Genomic DNA, 19622 nt, shown 5'->3' with positions numbered 1-19622 from the left:
AAAGGAGTTGGATGAAGTCCTTACTACTTGGGGGATCAAGGGGTATGGCGAGAAAGCAGGAAGGGGGTACTGAAGTTGCATGTTCAGCCATGAACTCATTGAATGGCGGTACAGGCTAGAAGGGCCGAATGGCCTTGTCCTGCACCTATTTTCTATGTTTTTTCTAGAACAGAGGGATAAAGACGGAGAAGATAGAATGAGAATAAACTAGCAAGAAATATAACCACATACTGTCAGAGTTTCTACAGTTATATCAAAAGGAAACGATTAGCTAAAGTAAATGTTGGTCCCTTAGAGAATGAGACTGGGGAATTAATAATGGGAAACGGAAATGGCAGAGTCTTTGGACAAATATTTTGTATCGGACTTCACGGTAGAGGACACTAAAAACATCCCAATAATTGATAATCGAGCTATTGTGGGGTGGGGTTGGGTGGGGGGAGACTTGTAATAATAACTATCACTCGACCATAAGCTTGGTGCCAGATTTGAGGGCCTGATCTTCGAACACTCTCTTCCGAAGGCTGCACTGCTGCACTGGAGGCGGTGTTGAACCTCCTCGTCGATATCTGCTGTTGCTGATAATAAGCTCCCGACGTATGGAAAGTGGTCCATGTTCTCCAGGGCTGCGCTGTGGATCTTGATGACTGGGGGCCAGTGCTGTGTGGCGGGGTCAGGTTGGTGGAAGACCTTTGTCTTACGGATGTTTAGTGTAAGGCCAATGCTTTTGTACTCCTTGTTGATGATGTTGACGATGACTTGGAGTTCAGCCTCTGAATGTGCACAGCACAAGCGTCATCCACGTACTGTAGTTCGACGACAAAGGATGCGATACCCACCCTCCTGTATGGCTCATATACCGTACACACCTCACTTTGCTGGAGAAATACCACCAGCGATGCCTCCGCAAGATCCTCAAATCTCCTGGGAGTACAGAAGCACCAACGTCTGTATCCTCAATCAGGCCAACATCCCCAGCATTGAAGCACTGACCACACTCGACCAACTCCGTTGGCCAGGCCACATTGTCCGCATGCCCGACAAAAGACTCTCAAATAGAGCGCTCTACTCTGAACTCCTACATGGCAAGCGAGCCCCAGGTGGGCAGAGCTTTCTCCTAGATCTTTCCTGGACACAGATGCATTTCTAAACAGCCAAACAAACCTGTTGACAAGCCATTGCTCTTTTACATAGAAACATAGAAATCTACAATGTAGAAGGAGGCCATTTCGACCTATCGTTCTCGTGCCGGCTGACAAGAGCTACATGGCCCTCGGTCAGCAGCCCTGAAGGTTCCAGATAAACCAATGAATATGGCGGAAAGGTAAAGAGCACCCAGCCCAACCAGTCCGCCCCCACACAATCGCAACACCCCTTGCACCAAAACATTCTACACACCACCCCAACCGGAGCCATGTGATCTCCTGGGAGAGGCAAAAACCAGATAACTCAGGCCAATTGGGGGAAAAAAATCTGGGAAAATTCCTCTCCGACCCATCTAGGCAATCAAAACTAGTCCAGGAGATCACCCTGGCCATATTCGATTCCCTGCAGCACTTGCCACCGTATCTGTTATCTCTTGAATAAAAAGTCAGACTAGATGCTGCAAGTTCAAAGTAAGTGTGACCGTAATCCTTTATTACAGATCTCGGAGTGCCTCTCCACCCTATGATGCCTCCTTATATACAGGTGCTCCCAAGGGATTGTGGTTATACAGTCCAGGCAATTCCTGTATCTCCTCTGAACCCTCTTTAGTGCAATCACACCTTCCCTGTAATATGGTGACCTGAACTGCATGCAGTACTCCAGCTATGGCCTAACTAGTGTTTTATATAGTTCAAGCATAGCCTCCCTGCTCTTATATTCTATGCCTTGGCTAATAAAGGCAAGTATTCCATGTGCCTTCATAACCACCTTATCCACCTGCCCTGCTACCTTCAGTGATCTGTGGACATGCATTCCAAGGCCCCTCTTCCTCGACACCTCTATGTCCTACCATTTATTGTGTATTCCATTGCCTTGTTAGCCATCCTCATGCATTACCTCACGCTTCTCCGGATTGAATTCCATTTGCCACTTTTCTGCCCACCTGACCAGTTAATTTATATCGTCCTGCAGTCTACAACTTTCTTCTTTATCAACCACAGTCAATTTTTGTATCATCTACAAATTTCTTAATCATACCCCCTACATTAAATTCCAAATCATTGACATATAGGCAAGGGACCTAGTACTGAGCCCTGCGCTGCTCCACTGGAAACAGCCTTCCCATCACAAAAACACCCATTGACCATTATTACACTTTGCTTCCTGCATCTGAGATTTTTTTGGATCCAATATTTCTTCCTTTTTCCTCAACCACAGATACCCCTCTACTATGGTTAACATGGCCCTCAGCTGTGTCCGGTCTATTTCCCTCATTTGTGCTCTCACCCCATCCCCACTCTCTCAGCCCAACCTGCTCAACCTTTCTTTATATGACAACTCCTTCATCTCAGGAATCAATCTCGTGAACCTTCTCTGAACTGCCTCCAATGCAAGTATATCCTTCCTTAAATAAGGAGAGCAAAACTGTAAGCAGTACTCCAGGTGTGGTTTTACCAACGCCTTGTACAGTTGTAGCAGGACTTCCTTACTGTTATAGTCCATTCCCTTTGCAATAAGGGCCAACATTCCATTTGCCTTCCTAATTATTTGCTGTACCTGCATGGTAACCTTTTGTGTTTCATGTACAAGGACCCGCAGATCCCTCTGTACCGCAGCATTTTGTAATCTCTCCCCATTTAAATAATTTAATATCCTTCAGGACTGGGACAGCTCGGTCAGTAGTGGTGCTACCGAGCCACTCTTGGTGATGGACATTGGAGTTCCCCACCCAGAGTACATTCTGTGCCCTTGCTGCTCTCAGTGCTTCTTCCAAATGGTGTTCAACATGGAGGAGTACTGATCATCAGCTGAGGGAGGGCAGTCGGTGATAATCAGCAGGAGGTTTCCTTGCCCATGCTTGACCTGAAGCCATGAGACTTCACGAGGTCCTTAGTTAATGTTGACGACTCCCAGGGCCACTCCCTCCCAACTGTATACCACTGTGCCATCACTTCAGGTGGGTCTATCCTGCCGGTGGGACACAGGACATACCCAGAGATGGTGATGGAGGAGTCTGGGACATTGGCTGGAAGATTTGATTCTGTAAGTCGGACTATGTGAGGTTGTTGCTTGACTAGTCTGTGGGACAGCTCTCCCAATTTTGGCACAAGTTCCCAGATGTTAGTGAGAGGGACTTTGCTGGTTGACTGGGCTGGGTAATCCTTTGTCGCGTCTGAAGCTGGTGCTGAGGTAGATGCTGCCGGTTTTATTATTATTATTGTTTTCTGAAGTGGTTTGTTACAACTGAGTGGCTTGCTGAGCCTTTTTTAAGAGGCCAGTTAAGAGTCAACCACATTGCTGTGGGACTGGAGTCACATATAGGCCAGACATATATAAGGGCGGCAGATTTCCTTCCCTAAAGGACATTAGTGAACCACATGGGTTTTTACGACAATCATGGAGTTTCATGGTGACCATTCCTGACATTAGCTTTTTATTCCAGATTTTATTTATTTATGTAATTACTGACCGAATGCGATCAAGCTTGATTCCTAAATAGGAGGGTTTTGGGCATGGTTTACTTCAGTGCCGCAAAATGAGACTTTCAAAGCTTGGTTTTCTTGATGGGTGTTGAGGTGGAATGTCGAGGTGTCAGTCTCTTGATTTGTCTGAAGTTGCCATCGGTGGAAGTAAGCCTCCATCCTCTGTAAATAACTGGTAAGGGTCACTTCGGTGATGGACAGCCTCTCCAGCACTTTATAACTAGTACAGAGGAAGGAGATCGGGCAGTAGCTGGAGGATTCACAAGTGTTCTTCCCCTGCTTCAGGAGGGCAAACTGGTGGAATTTTACCGGTTGCCAGTACCTCAGAGAAGGAGGTCAACTATATCTTTGCTTTGGGTCCCAGTGCTTTTAAGAATTTGGGGTAAACACCATTTGGACCAACAGCTTTTCCAGGTTTGATTGTTGACGGGGCTGTTTTGTGCACTGACTTAAGACTGGATCAAAATTCTGAAACAAAAGGTAGATGCAATCCATTAACATTTTATTCTGAAAGATTGTTTTGATTTGGCTTAACTCACTATATTGACATGAATTTCTATATTGGTATCAATCACTAACTTAGTTTGAATGACTATATTTGATAATATAGTTACCATGTATATCGAGTTGGAATCCGCTTGAAGATCACTTGATTTCTGTAATTTAAAACAAATGGTTGGAATCAGATGGAGGATGCAGACTGTATCCATTAAATATGAGTCCATGTAGCTTGTCGTAGAAACATGGAAAATAGATTTAGGAGTAGGCCATTCGGCCCTTCGAGCCTGCACCACCATTCAATATGATCATGGCTGATCATGCATTTCAGTACCCCATTCCTGCTTTCTCTCCATACCCCTTGATCCCTTTAGCCGAGAGGGCCACATCTAACTCCCTTTTGAATATATCTAACGAACTGGCCCCAACAACTTTCTGTGGCAGAGAATTCCACATGCCCACAACTCTCTGAGTGAAGAAGTTTCTCCTCATCTCGGTCCTAAATGGCTTACCCCTTATCTTTAGACTGTGTCCCCTGGTTCTGGACTTCCCTAACATCGAGAACATTCTTCTTGCATCTAACCTGTCCAATCCCGTCAGAATTTTATATGTTTCTAAGAGATCCCCTCTCATTCTTCTAAATTCCATTAATGAGATGTCTGTCTCATCGGAGAACTCTGCAATGGGTGGTGTGATCTAATCTGATACACATGCTTCTGAAATGAAGAGAGTAACTCTCTCTGATATTTGCCGTGCTACTTCTCCACATGGCTACAGATTGGTACAGGCAGCTTTCTCCGAGGGCCATAGGTGGGATGGCAATATCTGCTCCATCACTCCTCTGAAGCCTGAGGTGGCTCACATGCACCTGATCCTTGGACCTGAACGTCACTGCGAATATAGCAGATGCTGTAGAGCTTGGTGCCCGATGCAGGGTGTAATAAGCCTGCAGCTGAGCCCCAGTCTGTCAGGTGAGTGAGAGAGGCTTTTAAAATGGATCCTGCTTTTTCACCTACAAAGCAAGTATATTCTGCTTGTTTCACTTAAAACAGCATGTGTTCTACCTGCTCAAAATAAACCCTGTCCAAGGGCAGTTGTGATAGCTGCTGATGTTGCCCCCATAAAGACATGACATAGGATTACATTGAATATATGGCACAGAAACAGACCATTTGGCCCAACCAGTCCATGCCAGCGTTTATGCTCCACTCGAGCTTCCTCCCGTCTTTCCTCATCTAAATTTATCAATATTACCCTCTATTCCCTTCTCCCTCATATGCTTGTCTCGCCTCCCCTTAAATGCATCGATACTATTCGTTTCAACCACTCCCTGTGGTAGCGAGTTCCACATTCTCACCATTCTCTCGGTAAAGAAGTTTCTTTTGAATTCCTTATTGGATTTCTTGATGACTATCTTATATTAATGGCCTCTAGTTATGTTCTTACCCACAAGTGGAAACATTTTCTATCCACTCTATCAAAACCGTTCATAAATTTAAAGCCCTCTATGAAACTACCCCTCAGCCGAAGTTTTTCAAGAGAAAAGAGACCCAGCCTGTTCATTCTTTCTTGATAGGTATACACTTGCATTTCTGGTATCATCCTTGTAAACCTTCTCTGCACCCCCTCCAGTGCTTCTTTATTTCCTTGTTATAATATGACGACCAGAACTGTATGCAATACCCTAAGGGCTGAAAATTCCATTTTTGGACATAGCGGTATTTTGTTTTAATGACTCCACTACTAGAAACATAGAAACATAGAAAATAGGTGCAGGAGCAGGCCATTCAGCCCTTCTAGCCTGCACCGCCATTCAATGAGTTCATGGCTGAACATGAAACTTCAGTACCCCCTTCCTGCTTTCTCGCCATAACCCTTGATCCCCCGAGTAGTAAGGACTTCATCTAACTCCCTTTTGAATATATTTAGTGAATTGGCCTCAACTACTTTCTGTGGTAGAGAATTCCACAGGTTCACCACTCTCTGGGTGAAGAAGTTTCTCCTCATCTCGGTCCTAAATGGCTTACCCCTTATCCTCAGACTGTGACCCCTGGTTCTGGACTTCCCCAACATTGGGAACATTCTTTCTGCATCTAACCTGTCTAAACCCGTCAGAATTTTAAACGTTTCTATGAGGTCCCCTCTCATTCTTCTGAACTCCAGTGAATACAAGCCCAATTGATCCAATCTTTCTTGATAGGTCAGTCCCGCCATCCCGGGAATCAGTCTGGTGAACCTTCGCTGCACTCCCTCAATAGCAAGAATGTCCTTCCTCAAGTTAGGAGACCAAAACTGTACACAATACTCCAGGTGTGGCCTCACCAAGGCCCTGTACAACTGTAGCAACACCTCCCTGCCCCTGTATTCAAATCCCCTCGCTATGAAGGCCAACATGCCATTTGCTTTCTTAACCGCCTGCTGTACCTGCATGCCAACCTTCAATGACTGATGTACCATGACACCCAGGTCTCGTTGCACCTTCCCTTTTCCTAATCTGTCACCATTCAGATAATAGTCTGTCTCTCTGTTTTTACCACCAAAGTGGATAACCTCACATTTATCCACATTATACTTCATCTGCCATGCATTTGCCCACTCACCTAACCTATCCAAGTCACTCTGCAGCCTAATAGCATCCTCCTCGCAGCTCACACTGCCACCCAACTTAGTATCATCCGCAAATTTGGAGATACTGCATTTAATCCCCTCGTCTAAATCATTAATGTACAATGTAAACAGCTGGGGCCCCAGCACAGAACCTTGCGGCACTCCACTAGTCACTGCCTGCCATTCTGAAAAGTACCCGTTTACTCCTACTCTTTGCTTCCTGTCTGACAACCAGTTCTCAATCCACGTCAGCACACTACCCCCAATCCCATGTGCTTTAACTTTGCACATTAATCTCTTGTGTGTGCTACAAGGACAGTCATTTTCCAACATTCCATAGACTCTGGATCAGTTCCTATGGAGTGGAGGGTAGCCAATGTCACCCCACTTTTTAAAAAAGGAGGGAGAGAGAAAACAGCGAATTATAGACCGGTCAGCCTGACATCGGTAGTGGGTAAAATGATGGAATCCATTATTAAGGATGTCATAGCAGCACATTTGGAAAGAGGTGACATGATGGGTCCAAGTCAGCATGGATTTGTGAAAGGAAAATCATTCTTGACAAATCTTCTGGAATTTTTTGAGGATGTTTCCAGTAGAGTGGACAAGGGAGAACATAGAAACATAGAAAATAGGTGCAGGAGTAGGTCATTCAGCCCTTCTAGCCTGCCTACCTGTGTGAAAGTGATTCAGGCAGCTTCAGTCAGCTCAGCGGTGTGGCGTCGTTCCTGCGAATGGGAGGGAGGGAGGGTCAGTCGGGCAGTAAACAGGCAGCAAGCAGCCTTCCACTTGAGGTGGAAACCTTACAGTCAGCTCAGCGGTGTGGCGTCGTTCTCGCGAACGGGAGGCAGGGAGGAGGCAGCCGTTCCCGACGGCGGGCGGGGGGAAGGGAGGGAGGGAGTGAGGGCCCGACCGACCGACCGCAGCGGGGGCCGGAGGCAGCCGACGCCGGGCGGGGGGGGAAGGAGGCAGTGAGAAGGCTGCAGAAAGCCTCAGTGCTGATCATATAAGGGCGATGTGCTTTTATTAAAAAATGTTCAAAAATTAAACAGCTACAAAGAACTACAAAAATGGCCGAGTGCCAATGTTTCCTTTACACTGCGCGTGCGCGAACACTCCAATGCGCATGCGCAGGGTTGCCGGCGTGAAAAAAACTAATTTAAATGGTACCCGCCCCTTCCCACTTCAAAAATCGGCGCGAGTGGTAGGCTCCGCCCCCCTGGGCATCGCAACAAGCTGCCATGGAGCTGCAGGGCGCTCCAGAATCGCGCGTTTTTCTTCAGGCGCCATTTTTGGTGCAAAAAACGGGCGCCCAGCTCGGAGGGGGCGCCCGTTTTGTAGCGTGTGGAAACTTGGGGCCCTTATTACTAATCTCCTTATCCAATGTCATGTGCACCTGTTCCAGCTTCCTGGTAAATATTGAAGCAAAATAATGATTGAATATTTCTGCCATCTCTCTGTCATTACTGGTGGTATTATCTCATCCACCCCTTAATGGCTCTATTCCCATCCCAACCTTCCTTTTATTATTATATGTCAGATGCTGCCTGACCCGCTGAGATTTCCAGCATTTTCTGCTTTTATTCCAGATTCCAGCATCTGCAGTATTTTGCTTTTGTGTTTCCTTTTTTTGTTGATGTGCCTGTAAAATATTTTACTATGTTGTTTTATGTTCCTTGATCATTTAATTTCATAGTTCCTCTTTGCCTTTATTTGCCTTCTCACCTAATCTTTTCCTATTCTCCTTTATCATACACTCTCCTGCTGTCTATGTACTTAATGTATGCCTTTTTCTTTACCCTCAATTGTTACCTCATGGCTTTATTCATCCATGGAGTCCCATTAGTGTTTAGTTTGTTCTTTCCTTTTAGCGGAATATATTGTCCCTGCATTCTGTTGATCATTTTAAATGCTTCCCATTGTTTATCTACATCATTTTTTCCCCAATATTGTTGCCCATTTTATTCTCCCAAGTTCTATTCTCAGCCCTTCAAAATCAGCTTTTCTTCAGTCTATTACCCTGGTAGTCGTCATACTTATGTCCTTCTCAATTATCATAAAGCGTATTATATTATGGTCACTATTGCCTAGATGCTCCCTTACTTTTACTTCTCTTATCTGCTCTGGTTCATTACTAGATCCAATAGCGAATGGTCCCTTGTTGGGCTCTTTATATATTGGGTTAGAAAGGAGTCCTGTACACATTGTAGAAACTCCATTCCCTTATCCCCTTTACCTACCTCTTAAACAGCGCCATTGCAGTCAATGGAGAAATACGCAGAAAACCATACTGTTGAGTCAAGGTCAAGGTCCACTACCTTCAGCTGCACATGGCCACCTGGTTTTAATCTTTAATGCGGGCAGAAACGGACTTGCTAAAACTGTCCTGCTCTGTTTTAGCGACTGCCTTGAGCTTCCTGGCACTTTGATGAACAAAAGCTGTCAATGCTGCTGGTGACACGCCATCCTAACTTAAGTAGACTCTTGTGATAAATTCATTGGTGTAGTGTGCCTGTCTACCTGGTCTGAGGGGCCAGAGGCTTAGTTTTCTCACCTGCAGTGAATTTCTCTGCTGGGATCTGGATTTTATGCTTTAAGTCACACTAACTCCCAAGTGTAACTTGAATTGACTTAAACGTGGAAGTTTTCTGCCGGCTCCCATTTTATACCCATCACTGCCAAACATGCCCACCAGAGGTGTGGACACACACTATGTCCACCCATATCTGGGGCCATCTTATAATATGCAAATGACTCAATTACACCATCTGATCTATTTGTTTCTCACTTGCCCCATGGTGACACTAGGTGCCAGGGTTAACTACTTGCCCCGGTATGTGTAGGGTGGTGGAGAAGTCATTTCAATTACAAAAGCCCATCATTTGATTGTATTCGATTCTGTGCCTTGTTTTTAAAATGTACCTTTGTACAACTTTTAACAGGCAGCACAGAGGCTATTGATTGTGCGATGCTGGGCAGGTCCATCAGGAACTTCCACAGCCAATCTCTGCTCCTCCTCTGGGAGCACACACCTGGAAACTGCAAATAATCCTGTGACTAAAAAATGGGCGAGGGTCATGGGTGCCTTCTTGTCGTGGCACAGGTCCCGCTGTGCCGAAAACATGGCAACATTCCGCAAAAGTGGTGAACGGTTGTTTATCGGACTGGAGGAAGGTCTACGGTGGTGTTCCCCAGGGGCTGGTATTAGGACCACTGCTTTTCTTGATATATACTTATGACTTGGACTTGGGTGTACAAGGTACAATTTCACAATTTGCAGATGGCGTAAAACTAGGAAGTATAGTGAACTGCGAGGATGATAGAGATAGACTTCAAGAGGACATTGACAGGCTGGTGGAATGGGCGGACACGTGGCAAATGAAATTTAATGCAGAAAAGTGCAAAGTGATGCATTTTGGTAGGAAGAACGAGGAGAGGCGATATAAACTAAAGGGTACAATCCTAAAAGGAGTGTATGAACAAAGAGACCTGGAGGCATATGTGCACAAATTGTTGAAGGTGGTCGGGCAGGTTGAAAAAGTGGTTAAAAGCATATGGCATCCTGGGCTTCATAAATAGAGGCATAGGGACTGAAATTGCCCCTTTAAGGCCCGTCACCACCGCAAATCGGTGGCCACGCTGCGGAGTGGAGTGGCCATTGACTTTTGGCAGCTAACCCAGTTGCCCTCCCAAGTTTTCCCGGTGGTGCCCCGATCCTGCCCTTACCGTTCCTCTGTTGCTGATCGGTGTTAAGCACATCATCACCGTGCGCACCGCCGATCTAACCCCACGACGGCGACATTCTCTTTGGCGCACCCGGCGGTGCCAAAACAACCTTTTTGCAGTGGTCCAGTGAGGCTGTGGCCTTCTGCAGTGCCGGTGTGGCTTCCCTTAAAGGGGAGGACGCACTGCCGCCATGTTTTTTTTTGTTGGCCGACCGCCAGGTTGACCCGACAATTATGCCTCTGGGTTCGGCCGGGCCGCCAACTCCCTCTTGGGTGGCAGGCCGCTGGCCTCGCCGAAACCCTCAACCAAAGTTTAAAAATGCAGAAGATCTCCCCTTTAAGTGAAGGGGAGAGCTGTGGTGATGTGGCGCTGCGATAATACCATCGCGGCGGTGAATACGCACCGCCCCCAACTTGCGCCCCTCAGTTGTTGTCACCACTCCCATTATGCCTTTGCCCCTCAGGTGCAGTCACTGCCCCCATTATGTCTTTGCCCCTCAGGTGTAGTCACTGACCCCATTATGTCTTTGCCCCTCAGGTGCAGTCACTGCCCCCATTATGTCTTTGCCCCTCAGGTGTAGTCACCGACCCCATTATGTCTTTATCCCTCAGGTGTTGTCACTGACCGCATTATGTCTTTGCCCCTCAGGTGTAGTCACTGACCCCATTATGTCTTTGCCCCTCAGGTGTAGTCACTGACCCCATTATGTCTTTGCCCCTCAGGTGCAGTCACTGACCCCATTATGTCTTGACCCCATTATGTCTTTACCCCTCAGGTGTAGTCACTGACCCCATTATGTCTTTGCCCCTCAGGTGTAGTCACTGACCCCATTATGTCTTTGCCCCTCAGGTGTAGTCACTGACCCCATTATGTCTTTGCCCCTCAGGTGTAGTCACCGCCCCCATTATGTCTTTGCCCCTCAGTTGTTGTCACCGACCCCATTATGTCTTTGCCCCTCAGGTGTAGTCACCGCCCCCATTATGTCTTTATCCCTCAGGTGTAGTCACCGCCCCCATTATGGCCGACTTCTGGATGGAAACCAAAAAAAACTAAGAGCAGAATTTCCTGAACGAGTCGACCTCAACCGCAACTGCGGTAAAAAAACATCGAAACAGGCCAATTCTGGGCACTGCACTTTAGGAAGGATGTGAAGGCCTTAGAGAGGGTGCAGAAAAGATTTACCAGAAACATTCCAGGGATAAGAGACTTTAGTTACTTCGCTCGACTGGAGAAGCTGGGGTTGTTCTCCTTAGAGCAGAGAAGGTTGAGAGGACAGTTGATAGAGGTGTTCAAAATCATGGGGGTCCGGACAGAATAGATAGAGAGAAACTGTTCCCATTGGCGGGAGCGCTGAGAACCAGAGGACACAGATTTAAGGTGATTGGCAAAAGAACCAAAGGCGATATGAGGGAAAACTTTTTTACGCAGCGAGTGGTTGGGATTTGGAATGCGCTGCCTGAAAGGGGGGTGGAGGCAGATTCAATTGTGGCTTTCAAAAGGGAATTGGATAAGTACCTGAAGGAAAATAAATTGCAGGGCTACAGGGAACGGGTGGCTGTGTGGGACGTGCTTAAGTGCTCTTCCAGAGAGCCAGCACAGGCTCAACAGGCCGAATGGCCTCCTTCTGCGCTTTAACCATTCTATGACTTTAATTGGAAAAACCCAGCGATTGAGTCTTCAACTAGCGTACTGTAGAAGGGCTTCATTGGGCCTCCTTTTAGGCTAAGGTGTTGATATTATGGTCCAAAGGGATGTGGACATGAGAAACCTCAAGCCAGCAGAAGTGTTCTATGCAGGATGAAGAGGAAGGGCTCTACTCAGGTCAGGATCTGCAGAGCTTGTACATTGAGATGTGGGCCACGTTCCCAACAAATGGTTCTGTGTATTTGGACCACTACAGTGGTGGGAATTGGGAGTTCTCTGTATGAAGGGAGTCCTATGTTACCGGCCTGATAGTTACCTTCTTGGAGAGATGAGGTTTAATCTGTCTTTGGTTTGCATAGAGTTCAGAACCAGTCGGTGCCAATAAAGTCTTGTTGCTGGTTGGTGGTGCTAAATTCTTAAAGGGTAAAAAGCGCCTCAGTGATGATTGGTGCTGGTGACCTCTTGGTGCCGACTGATGCTGGTGAGTCCATTGTGTTGGTTGAAGTTGCTGATCCTTCAGTTCTCGGCAATGCTGGTGTTTCTCAAGCACTTGTTCAGTCTTGCTTTGTCCTGAAATGAAGCGTCTAGTTTGGTATTTTCTGGAGGTACATGCTTCTCTGTTGGCAGATCTCAACTCCTTGGGCTTCTGGGAAAACTGAAAAAAGGAAAGCAAGAAATCCAGATAGGTCACTTTAGGCAACAGCATATTTGGTACTTTAGTGTCTCTCAACAATCTAAGGTGTCTGTCTTGGCTCAGTTGGTAGCACTCTCATCTCTGAATCAGAAGGTTGTGTGTTCAACATAAGAACATAAGAATTAGGTACAGGAGTCGGCCATTTGGCCCCTCGAGCCTGCTCCGCCATTCAGTAAGATCATTGCTGATCTTGTACCTCGACTCCACTTTCCCGCACTATCCCCATATCCCTCGATTGCCTTAATATCCAAAAATCTATCGATCTCTGTCTTGAACATACTCAACGACTGAGCCTCCACATTCAAGTCTAGAGAACGATCTCTGTGCTGGAACGGACAGGCCCAAAGCTCACCCAATATCGGGCTTCTCATTTACACCAAACCGACGAGCTGCAGACACCTGCTCGGATCTCCCCAGGCAGCACGGCGTTGAAGAGTATTTGAATTTGTGGTTACTGCATCAGGTATAGGTCTCGGGAGAAGGGGATGTGCCCGGGAGAGGGGGGGAAATCTAGACAGGTGCGGGGGCACTCCTGCACCTGTCGGCTCCACATTCATGTAAGTATTTATTTTAAACTTCCCTTTTGCTGGTGGCCTCCAGCGGCTCCATTGAGGGGTGCTGGTTAGGCTGCAGGAAGACCTGGTTTTCTTGAATGCAGCCGGCCTGGTGCCAGCTGTGTTCAGGCAAACCAATTTGGTAAAGGAAGCATCAACCAGGCACTCGGCCCCTGATTTGCAAATGCAAAGGACTAATGGCTGTTTCAGACGTGGGCCTTGGACGCCTCTTTTGATGCCTATACCAATATGGCGGGCGGTGCACACCCAACATGCAATATACACGTGCTGCTTGACCACTGCACTGGACACTTAGGTGCCCGTTTTATGCCTGTAAAATGGACCCAACGTCATCGAATTTCTCGGCCATATTACTTTAAATACTCCAGGAACATTAACAAAAGACTGGCACTGGGCCAACCAACTCGACTCACTTGTGTGCGTCCGGGAAGAGAGATGTTTTCATAATTGGGTGCTGGCAATGTAGTGGCAGTGTGGACAGACGGGGCTGTAAAGGAAATCACAGAATGTCACCAACACTGAGTGTAGATAGGAACACGGAAACATGCAGGTTGGGGAAAGGCCATTGGGTGGTCCCAAAGTTCTCACAAACCCAAACTGTACTGTGTCGTCCATAGCCCATAACACTTCTTTAACCAAAATAATCGACCCAGCTCCCTCTTTAATTCGCTGACACTCTCGCCCTTCAATGACTCAAACAATAGAAAAATACTGCGGATACTGGAAATCTGAAATAAAAACAGAAAACGCTGGAAATACTCAGACAGCACCTATGAATGCCCATCTTTCCCTGGCTGTGTACTTGCTTAAAAGCTGTTCATCCCTAACCCCTTCCAGTTCTGACACAAAGTCATCACCCTGAAACGTTAACTCTCTTTCTCGCTCCACAGTTGCTGCCTGACCTGCTGAGTGTTTCCAGTATTTTCTGTTCTTATCCCTTCAATGACTATGGGCAGCTGATCCAGATGTGGTAGAGTTACCGTGAAATATTTATTTAAACATACAGGATTGCAGTCTCCCGAACCGTGCCTGTCTGATACAGAAGACAAGAGCAGCTCCAGCAATGAGAGTAAGTCCCAGCACAGCCCCCACACTGATCCAGACAATTGTCAGGTCTTCATCCATTTGCACGTTAGGATCTGTGAAAGTGAGAGGGACATGTTAGGGACCGGACTTACAGAATAAGGTATTTGCCATCAAATATTGGACCTTTACCAGCCCTGAAGCACAAGGTGATGTCAGACGCAGATATAATATTATTACAATGTAACTTATACTTACTGGTTACATTGAGCTGGGTTCCGTTCCCGCTGATATCGCCCCACACTTTACAGTAATAGGCGGCAGTGTCACTGGGCTGCACATCTGTGACTGTCAGAATGAAGCTGTTATTGGAGGTGTCTCTGGAAGGCTGGAGACGGTCAGTGGAACCTGGGCTCCCTCGTGTGCTGCCACTTGCCTCGTGTTAAAACCCACTCCATATCTTGCCCCAGGAGTTGCCGGTACCAGTGGACATCGGTGTCGCTCACGCTGGCGTTCCACATGGTGCACTGTAACCGCGCCGTGTGACCCTCTGTGACACGTTCCAGGCTCGGAGACTGGGTCAGGACAGGGACAACTGCACCTTTAATGGGAAAAATATCAATCACTTAAAAACCGGTCTGAAGGTTACAAAATGTTCCCGATATTTAAAGGGACAGTCCAGGCAGTACAAGTTAAACGGAGATCAAAGATTGCAATCCTGGAGCAGTGCGGTTAGTCTGTTACTGATTCCGATCCAAATTGTGGAAAACCTGTGCTGTGAACCCTGCCTTTTATTTGAACAAGTTCACCAATAGAAGAGCAAGTTCTTTTTCTTTTCATCCACCGGCTGGCACAGTTACAATGGGCCGAATGGTGTCCTTCGGTGCTGTCTGATTCTATCATGGAAACTGGTAAAGGGAGACCTGGGGAGGGAACAACAACTGGTATTTATATAGCGCCTTTAATGCAGTAAAAGGTCCCAAGGCACTTCACAGGAATGTTATTAGACAAAAAAATTAACCGAGCCACAGAAGGAGAAACTAGGGCAGGTGGTTAAAGAGGTAGGTTTTAAGGAACATCTTAAAGGAAGAAGGAGAGGTGGAGAGGTTTAGGCAGGGAGTTCCAGAGCTTGGGGTCAGGCAACAGAAGGCATGGCCACCAATGGTGGAGCGATTATAATCAGGGATGCTCAGGAGGACAGAATTAGAGGAGCTCAGACATCTCGGGGGTTTGTAGGGCTGGAGGAGATTACAGAGATAGAGAGGGCGCGGCCATGGAGGGATTTGAAAACAAGGATGAGAATTGTAAAATCGAGGCGTTGCTTAACCGGGAGCCAATGTAGCTCAACGAGCACAGGGGTGATGGGTGGGTGGGACTTGGTGCGAGTTAGGACACCATCAGCCGAGTTTTGGATGACCTCAAGCTTACGAAGGACAGAATGTGTGAGGCGAGCCAGGAGATGGACATAGAAGGAAGGGCACTCATAGATCCAATATTTGAAAATGTTCCTTTAATACTTGCAATTTGAGTGAAATTTGCAAACCTGGAAACGTTCAGTTTGTGGTATTCCAGCAGTGCCAACACTGGGCCTGGAACTGGAGACCCCAACCCCCTCACATCACTCACCCTCCGGCTCGCTGTGGGAGGTGCTGTTGACTCGTGCTCGGTTGCACCGTAGCACCTCGCGGGTTTTAATGCTGCCAACTTTGTGGCTGTCTCGGCTGTTACTGTGACTGAGCTGTTGAGCCTGCCATCTTGGATTCGTTATTCTGAGTACAAACCGGTGAATCACTGCAAGTTGGGATAGCCTTCCTGGTGCTGGAGACTGTCAGGCTTGTGCTGAACTTGTAGGGGAGGGTTGTAATGCACTGTAAAAACATTGGGCTGGATTTTCGGCTTGTCGCCTCTGTTTTCGCCCTGGAGGTGCGGAATTGGTGACGGTAAGCTCTCCGGTTGGACAGCCAGGTTCCAGTGCCTCGCCGGGGGTTTCAGGGTGTGGAGCATTACCGCCTGGAAGAGGCGAGCCGGTGTGCAACGCCCCTGGTTGTTTATGGCTCCCGCCAGATCTGTAGCACTCAGTAGAGCGCCGTGCTGGGACCGCCTGTGAAAGCGGGCAGTCCGACCTGTAGCGGCTGCAGTGAGGTAAGTCATGTCCACCTCGGGTAAGTGTGGTTGGTTTTTATTGAATTTGTTTTGTGATTTATGTTGTGGTGACGTGAGTTATTTATTGGCAATGTTTTGGTGGGGTTTTTTTCAGTATTTTTTCCCCCAGGCCTCTCTCACAGTGCTCCTAGGCCGGCTGTTCAGCTCGGGATTTTCGCATTCTCAGCCAGCCAAGTGCCCTACAAGAGGTGGGCAACGCCTCCATTAGCTCTCCGCCCCACACTCGGGGCCCAGCTGCTGAAATTTGCTGACTGAGATGCAAACTGTTCCTGGGCGCAAACTTTACTGCGCTGCTGCCAAGAGATGTACTTGTCCCTAAAGCGGGCTCCTGAGTTCACCAAGGGTTGGGTGGGTGTCGGCTTCACTAAAGATGGTGACCATCACTGTCTTATTTTGGAAATCACTTCAGTATAAATTCAGTGGAAGAGGTGTGGGTGGGAATTCCACAATAAATACCAGCGTAGGACAGAAATATAAACCGGTTCTGTTGCTCCTGCAGCCACACTGTGGATAATGGCTGGTCCAGTAGTGATCGTGGTCAGTAGTGAGCCCCGGGATGTTGATGGTGGGAGAATGAGGGATTTATTGGGAACAGGTTTTCACTACCAGGTTTTTTTTCTATGTGTTTATTTTTAATATGATTTGAAATTCTCTCACTGCCAGGGTGAGATTTGAACCCACGTTCTCTGGATTATTAGTGCGGGACTCTCAATTACTCGTCTAGTAACATAACCACGACACTCCACTACTGTACCCGTATTGGGAGCAGAGAGAGGGCGCTGAGGGGTAGAGAGGGAGCGGAGGATAGAGTAGAGGAGGCAGTGCACAGAGAGAGTCGAGGAGACAGAGAGCAGAAAGGGAGGAGAGACTGAGAGTTGGGAGAGAGGGAGCGGGGGAGACGGTAAAGACCAGTGAGCCAGTAGAGGGTGGGTTTAAATAGGAGGCTGATCCACTCCCGTCTGATTTCCGCCCAGTCAGGAAACTTAAAATCTCCCTCCCCAAAAGTGTGACAAAAACATGAAAGTGAATTTGTGCAGCCAAGAAGTGCACACAGATTTATGATAGTTAATGGATTATGGATAGATGTTGTGAATAGTTGGGGTGGTTTTATATCTCATTCACATGTATTATAATATTACAGAAGGAATACAACAGGAGCAGCAGACAAAGGGTTAATTTGATGGAGAAAATCCTGAGAGTATTGTATGAAACACCTACATTTAGACGGTGCATTAACTGGAACTCTTTAATGACAACAAGTCCTGCTGCAGAAATATTGGTAAAAAAGGAAGTTCATTGAATATTTTGGCTTATTGATTTTAGTATAAAAATCACCCATTAATCCAATGAATCAATTTCTTAATGTGATGTTTGGAGTCTGAGCAACTGGATAACATCATTTCTGCAGCAACTAAAACTGGGAGCTTGCTGTGCACAACTTGGCTGCTGTGTTTCCGACATTACAACAGTGACTACACGTCAAAAGTACTTCATTGGCTGTAAACCGCTTTGGGATATCCTGAGATCATGACAAGCACTATATAAATGCAAGCTGTTTACTTTATTTACTTGCTGGCCCTATGCCTAGATAGATTAGAGAGAGAGAGGCCACAATCTGGAGGGGTGGGGGAGAAAGAGACAGAGGGACTGAATACGATCGGCGGGGGGAGAGAGAAAGGCCACGATCGGGCAGAGAGAGAGAGAGAGAGAGAGAGAGGCCACGATCGGGCAGAGAGAGAGAGAGAGAGAGAGAGAGGCCACGATCGGGCAGAGAGAGAGAGAGAGAGAGAGAGAGAGAGGCCATGATCGGGCGGGGAGAGAGAGAGAGAGAGAGAGAGGCCACGATCGGGCGGGGAGAGAGAGAGAGAGGGGCCACGATCGGGCGGGGAGGGAGAGAGAGAGAGAGAGAGAGAGAGAGGCCATGATCGGGCGGGGAGAGAGAGAGAGAGAGAGAGAGAGAGAGAGAAAGGCCACGATCGGGCGGGGAGAGAGAGAGAGAGAGAGAGAGAGAGAGAGGCCATGATCGGGCAGGGAGAGAGAGAGAGGCCACGATCGGGCGGGGAGAGAGAGAAAGGCCACGATTGGGCGGGGAGAGAGAGAGAGAGAGAGGCCATGATCGGGCGGGGAGAGAGAGAAAGGCCACGATTGGGCGGGGAGAGAGAGAGAGAGGCCATGATCGGGCAGGGAGAGAGAGAGAGGCCATGATCGGGCGGGGAGAGAGAGAGTGGCCATGATCGGGCGGGGAGAGAGAGAGAGAAAGGCCACGATCGGGCGGGGAGAGAGAGAGAGAGAGAGAGAGAGAGAGAGAGTGGCCATGATCGGGTGGGAGAGAGAGATAGAGGCCACGATCGTACGGGGGAGAGAGAGAGAGAGAGAGAGAGAGAGAGAGGTCATGATTGGGCTGGGGGAGAGAGAGAGAGGCCACGATCGGGTGGGGGAGAGAGAGAGAGAGAGAGAGAGAGAGAGGTCATGATTGGGCTGGGGGAGAGAGAGAGAGGTCACGATTGGGTGAGGGAGAGAGAGAGGTCACGATCGGGTGGGGGGGAGAGAGAGAGAGAGAGAGAGAGGTCACGATCGGGTGGGGGAGAGAGAGAGGTCACGATCGGGTGGGGGAGAGAGAGACAGAGAGGCCTGATTGGGTGAGGAAGGTGAGATAGGCCATGATCGGGAAGGGAAAGGAGAGAGTGCGCTATCTGGAGGACTTGGGCATGTTGGGGACAATTTTCCCATAATTAACACTAACACCCACCCCTCCGATGCTCTCCCGCACAGCGTGGGGGGGGGGCAGAGGGTTAATATCAGGGTCGATTTCATGGTTTCGAGCTCTCTAAATTATTCCTATTACTGCACTTTTCCCTCAACATGTATTTTACCGTTGAATCCTGTGTGTGAGATTTTGTCCCACCATGTGCTCACAATTATTTGTTCTGTTAAAAACAAATTGAGTTTGGCCCAGATTTTACCCTCCATTCTGTAGTTAAAACTCAGTGTTACTGTAAAAGGAACAGTTTGTATAACATTTAAACAAGATATTTGTACGGTAACATTAGGTCGAAAAACAAT

General features: G+C 47.6%; 1 protein-coding gene and 1 pseudogene across 1 annotated transcript; one reads left to right on the top strand and one right to left on the bottom strand.

The window, feature by feature from the left end:
• Positions 1 to 19622, top strand: part of LOC139249382 (uncharacterized) — a 191209-nt pseudogene that overhangs the window by 47360 nt on the left and 124227 nt on the right.
• On the bottom strand, positions 3612 to 14498 carry LOC139249381 (uncharacterized). Its single transcript, XM_070872376.1, has 5 exons — positions 14378 to 14498; positions 13787 to 13860; positions 12421 to 12759; positions 4244 to 4285; positions 3612 to 4097 (listed from the first exon to the last, which is right to left on the bottom strand). The coding sequence occupies exons 1-5, from the start codon at positions 14496 to 14498 to the stop codon at positions 3999 to 4001; spliced, it is 675 nt and encodes a 224-aa protein (XP_070728477.1). The 3' UTR covers positions 3612 to 3998.

Source organism: Pristiophorus japonicus, unplaced genomic scaffold, assembly GCF_044704955.1.
Source record: "Pristiophorus japonicus isolate sPriJap1 unplaced genomic scaffold, sPriJap1.hap1 HAP1_SCAFFOLD_310, whole genome shotgun sequence".
NCBI lineage: Eukaryota > Metazoa > Chordata > Chondrichthyes > Pristiophoridae > Pristiophorus > Pristiophorus japonicus.
The sequence above is the reverse complement of the archived record's forward strand: the minus strand, read 5'-3'. Positions and strand labels throughout refer to the sequence as shown.

Coding starts and splice junctions, on each gene's coding strand:
- LOC139249381 (XM_070872376.1), bottom strand. CDS start 14,498: ATGGATGAAGACCTGACAATTGTCTGGATCAGTGTGGGGGCTGTGCTG. Junction 12,760..13,786: donor CTCTTCCCGGACGCACACAA/GTGAGTCGAGTT, acceptor TCCTTTTTTCAG/TTTTCCCAGAAGCCCAAGGA. Junction 4,098..4,243: donor ATTCCAACTCGATATACATG/GTAACTATATTA, acceptor CTTTTGTTTCAG/AATTTTGATCCAGTCTTAAG.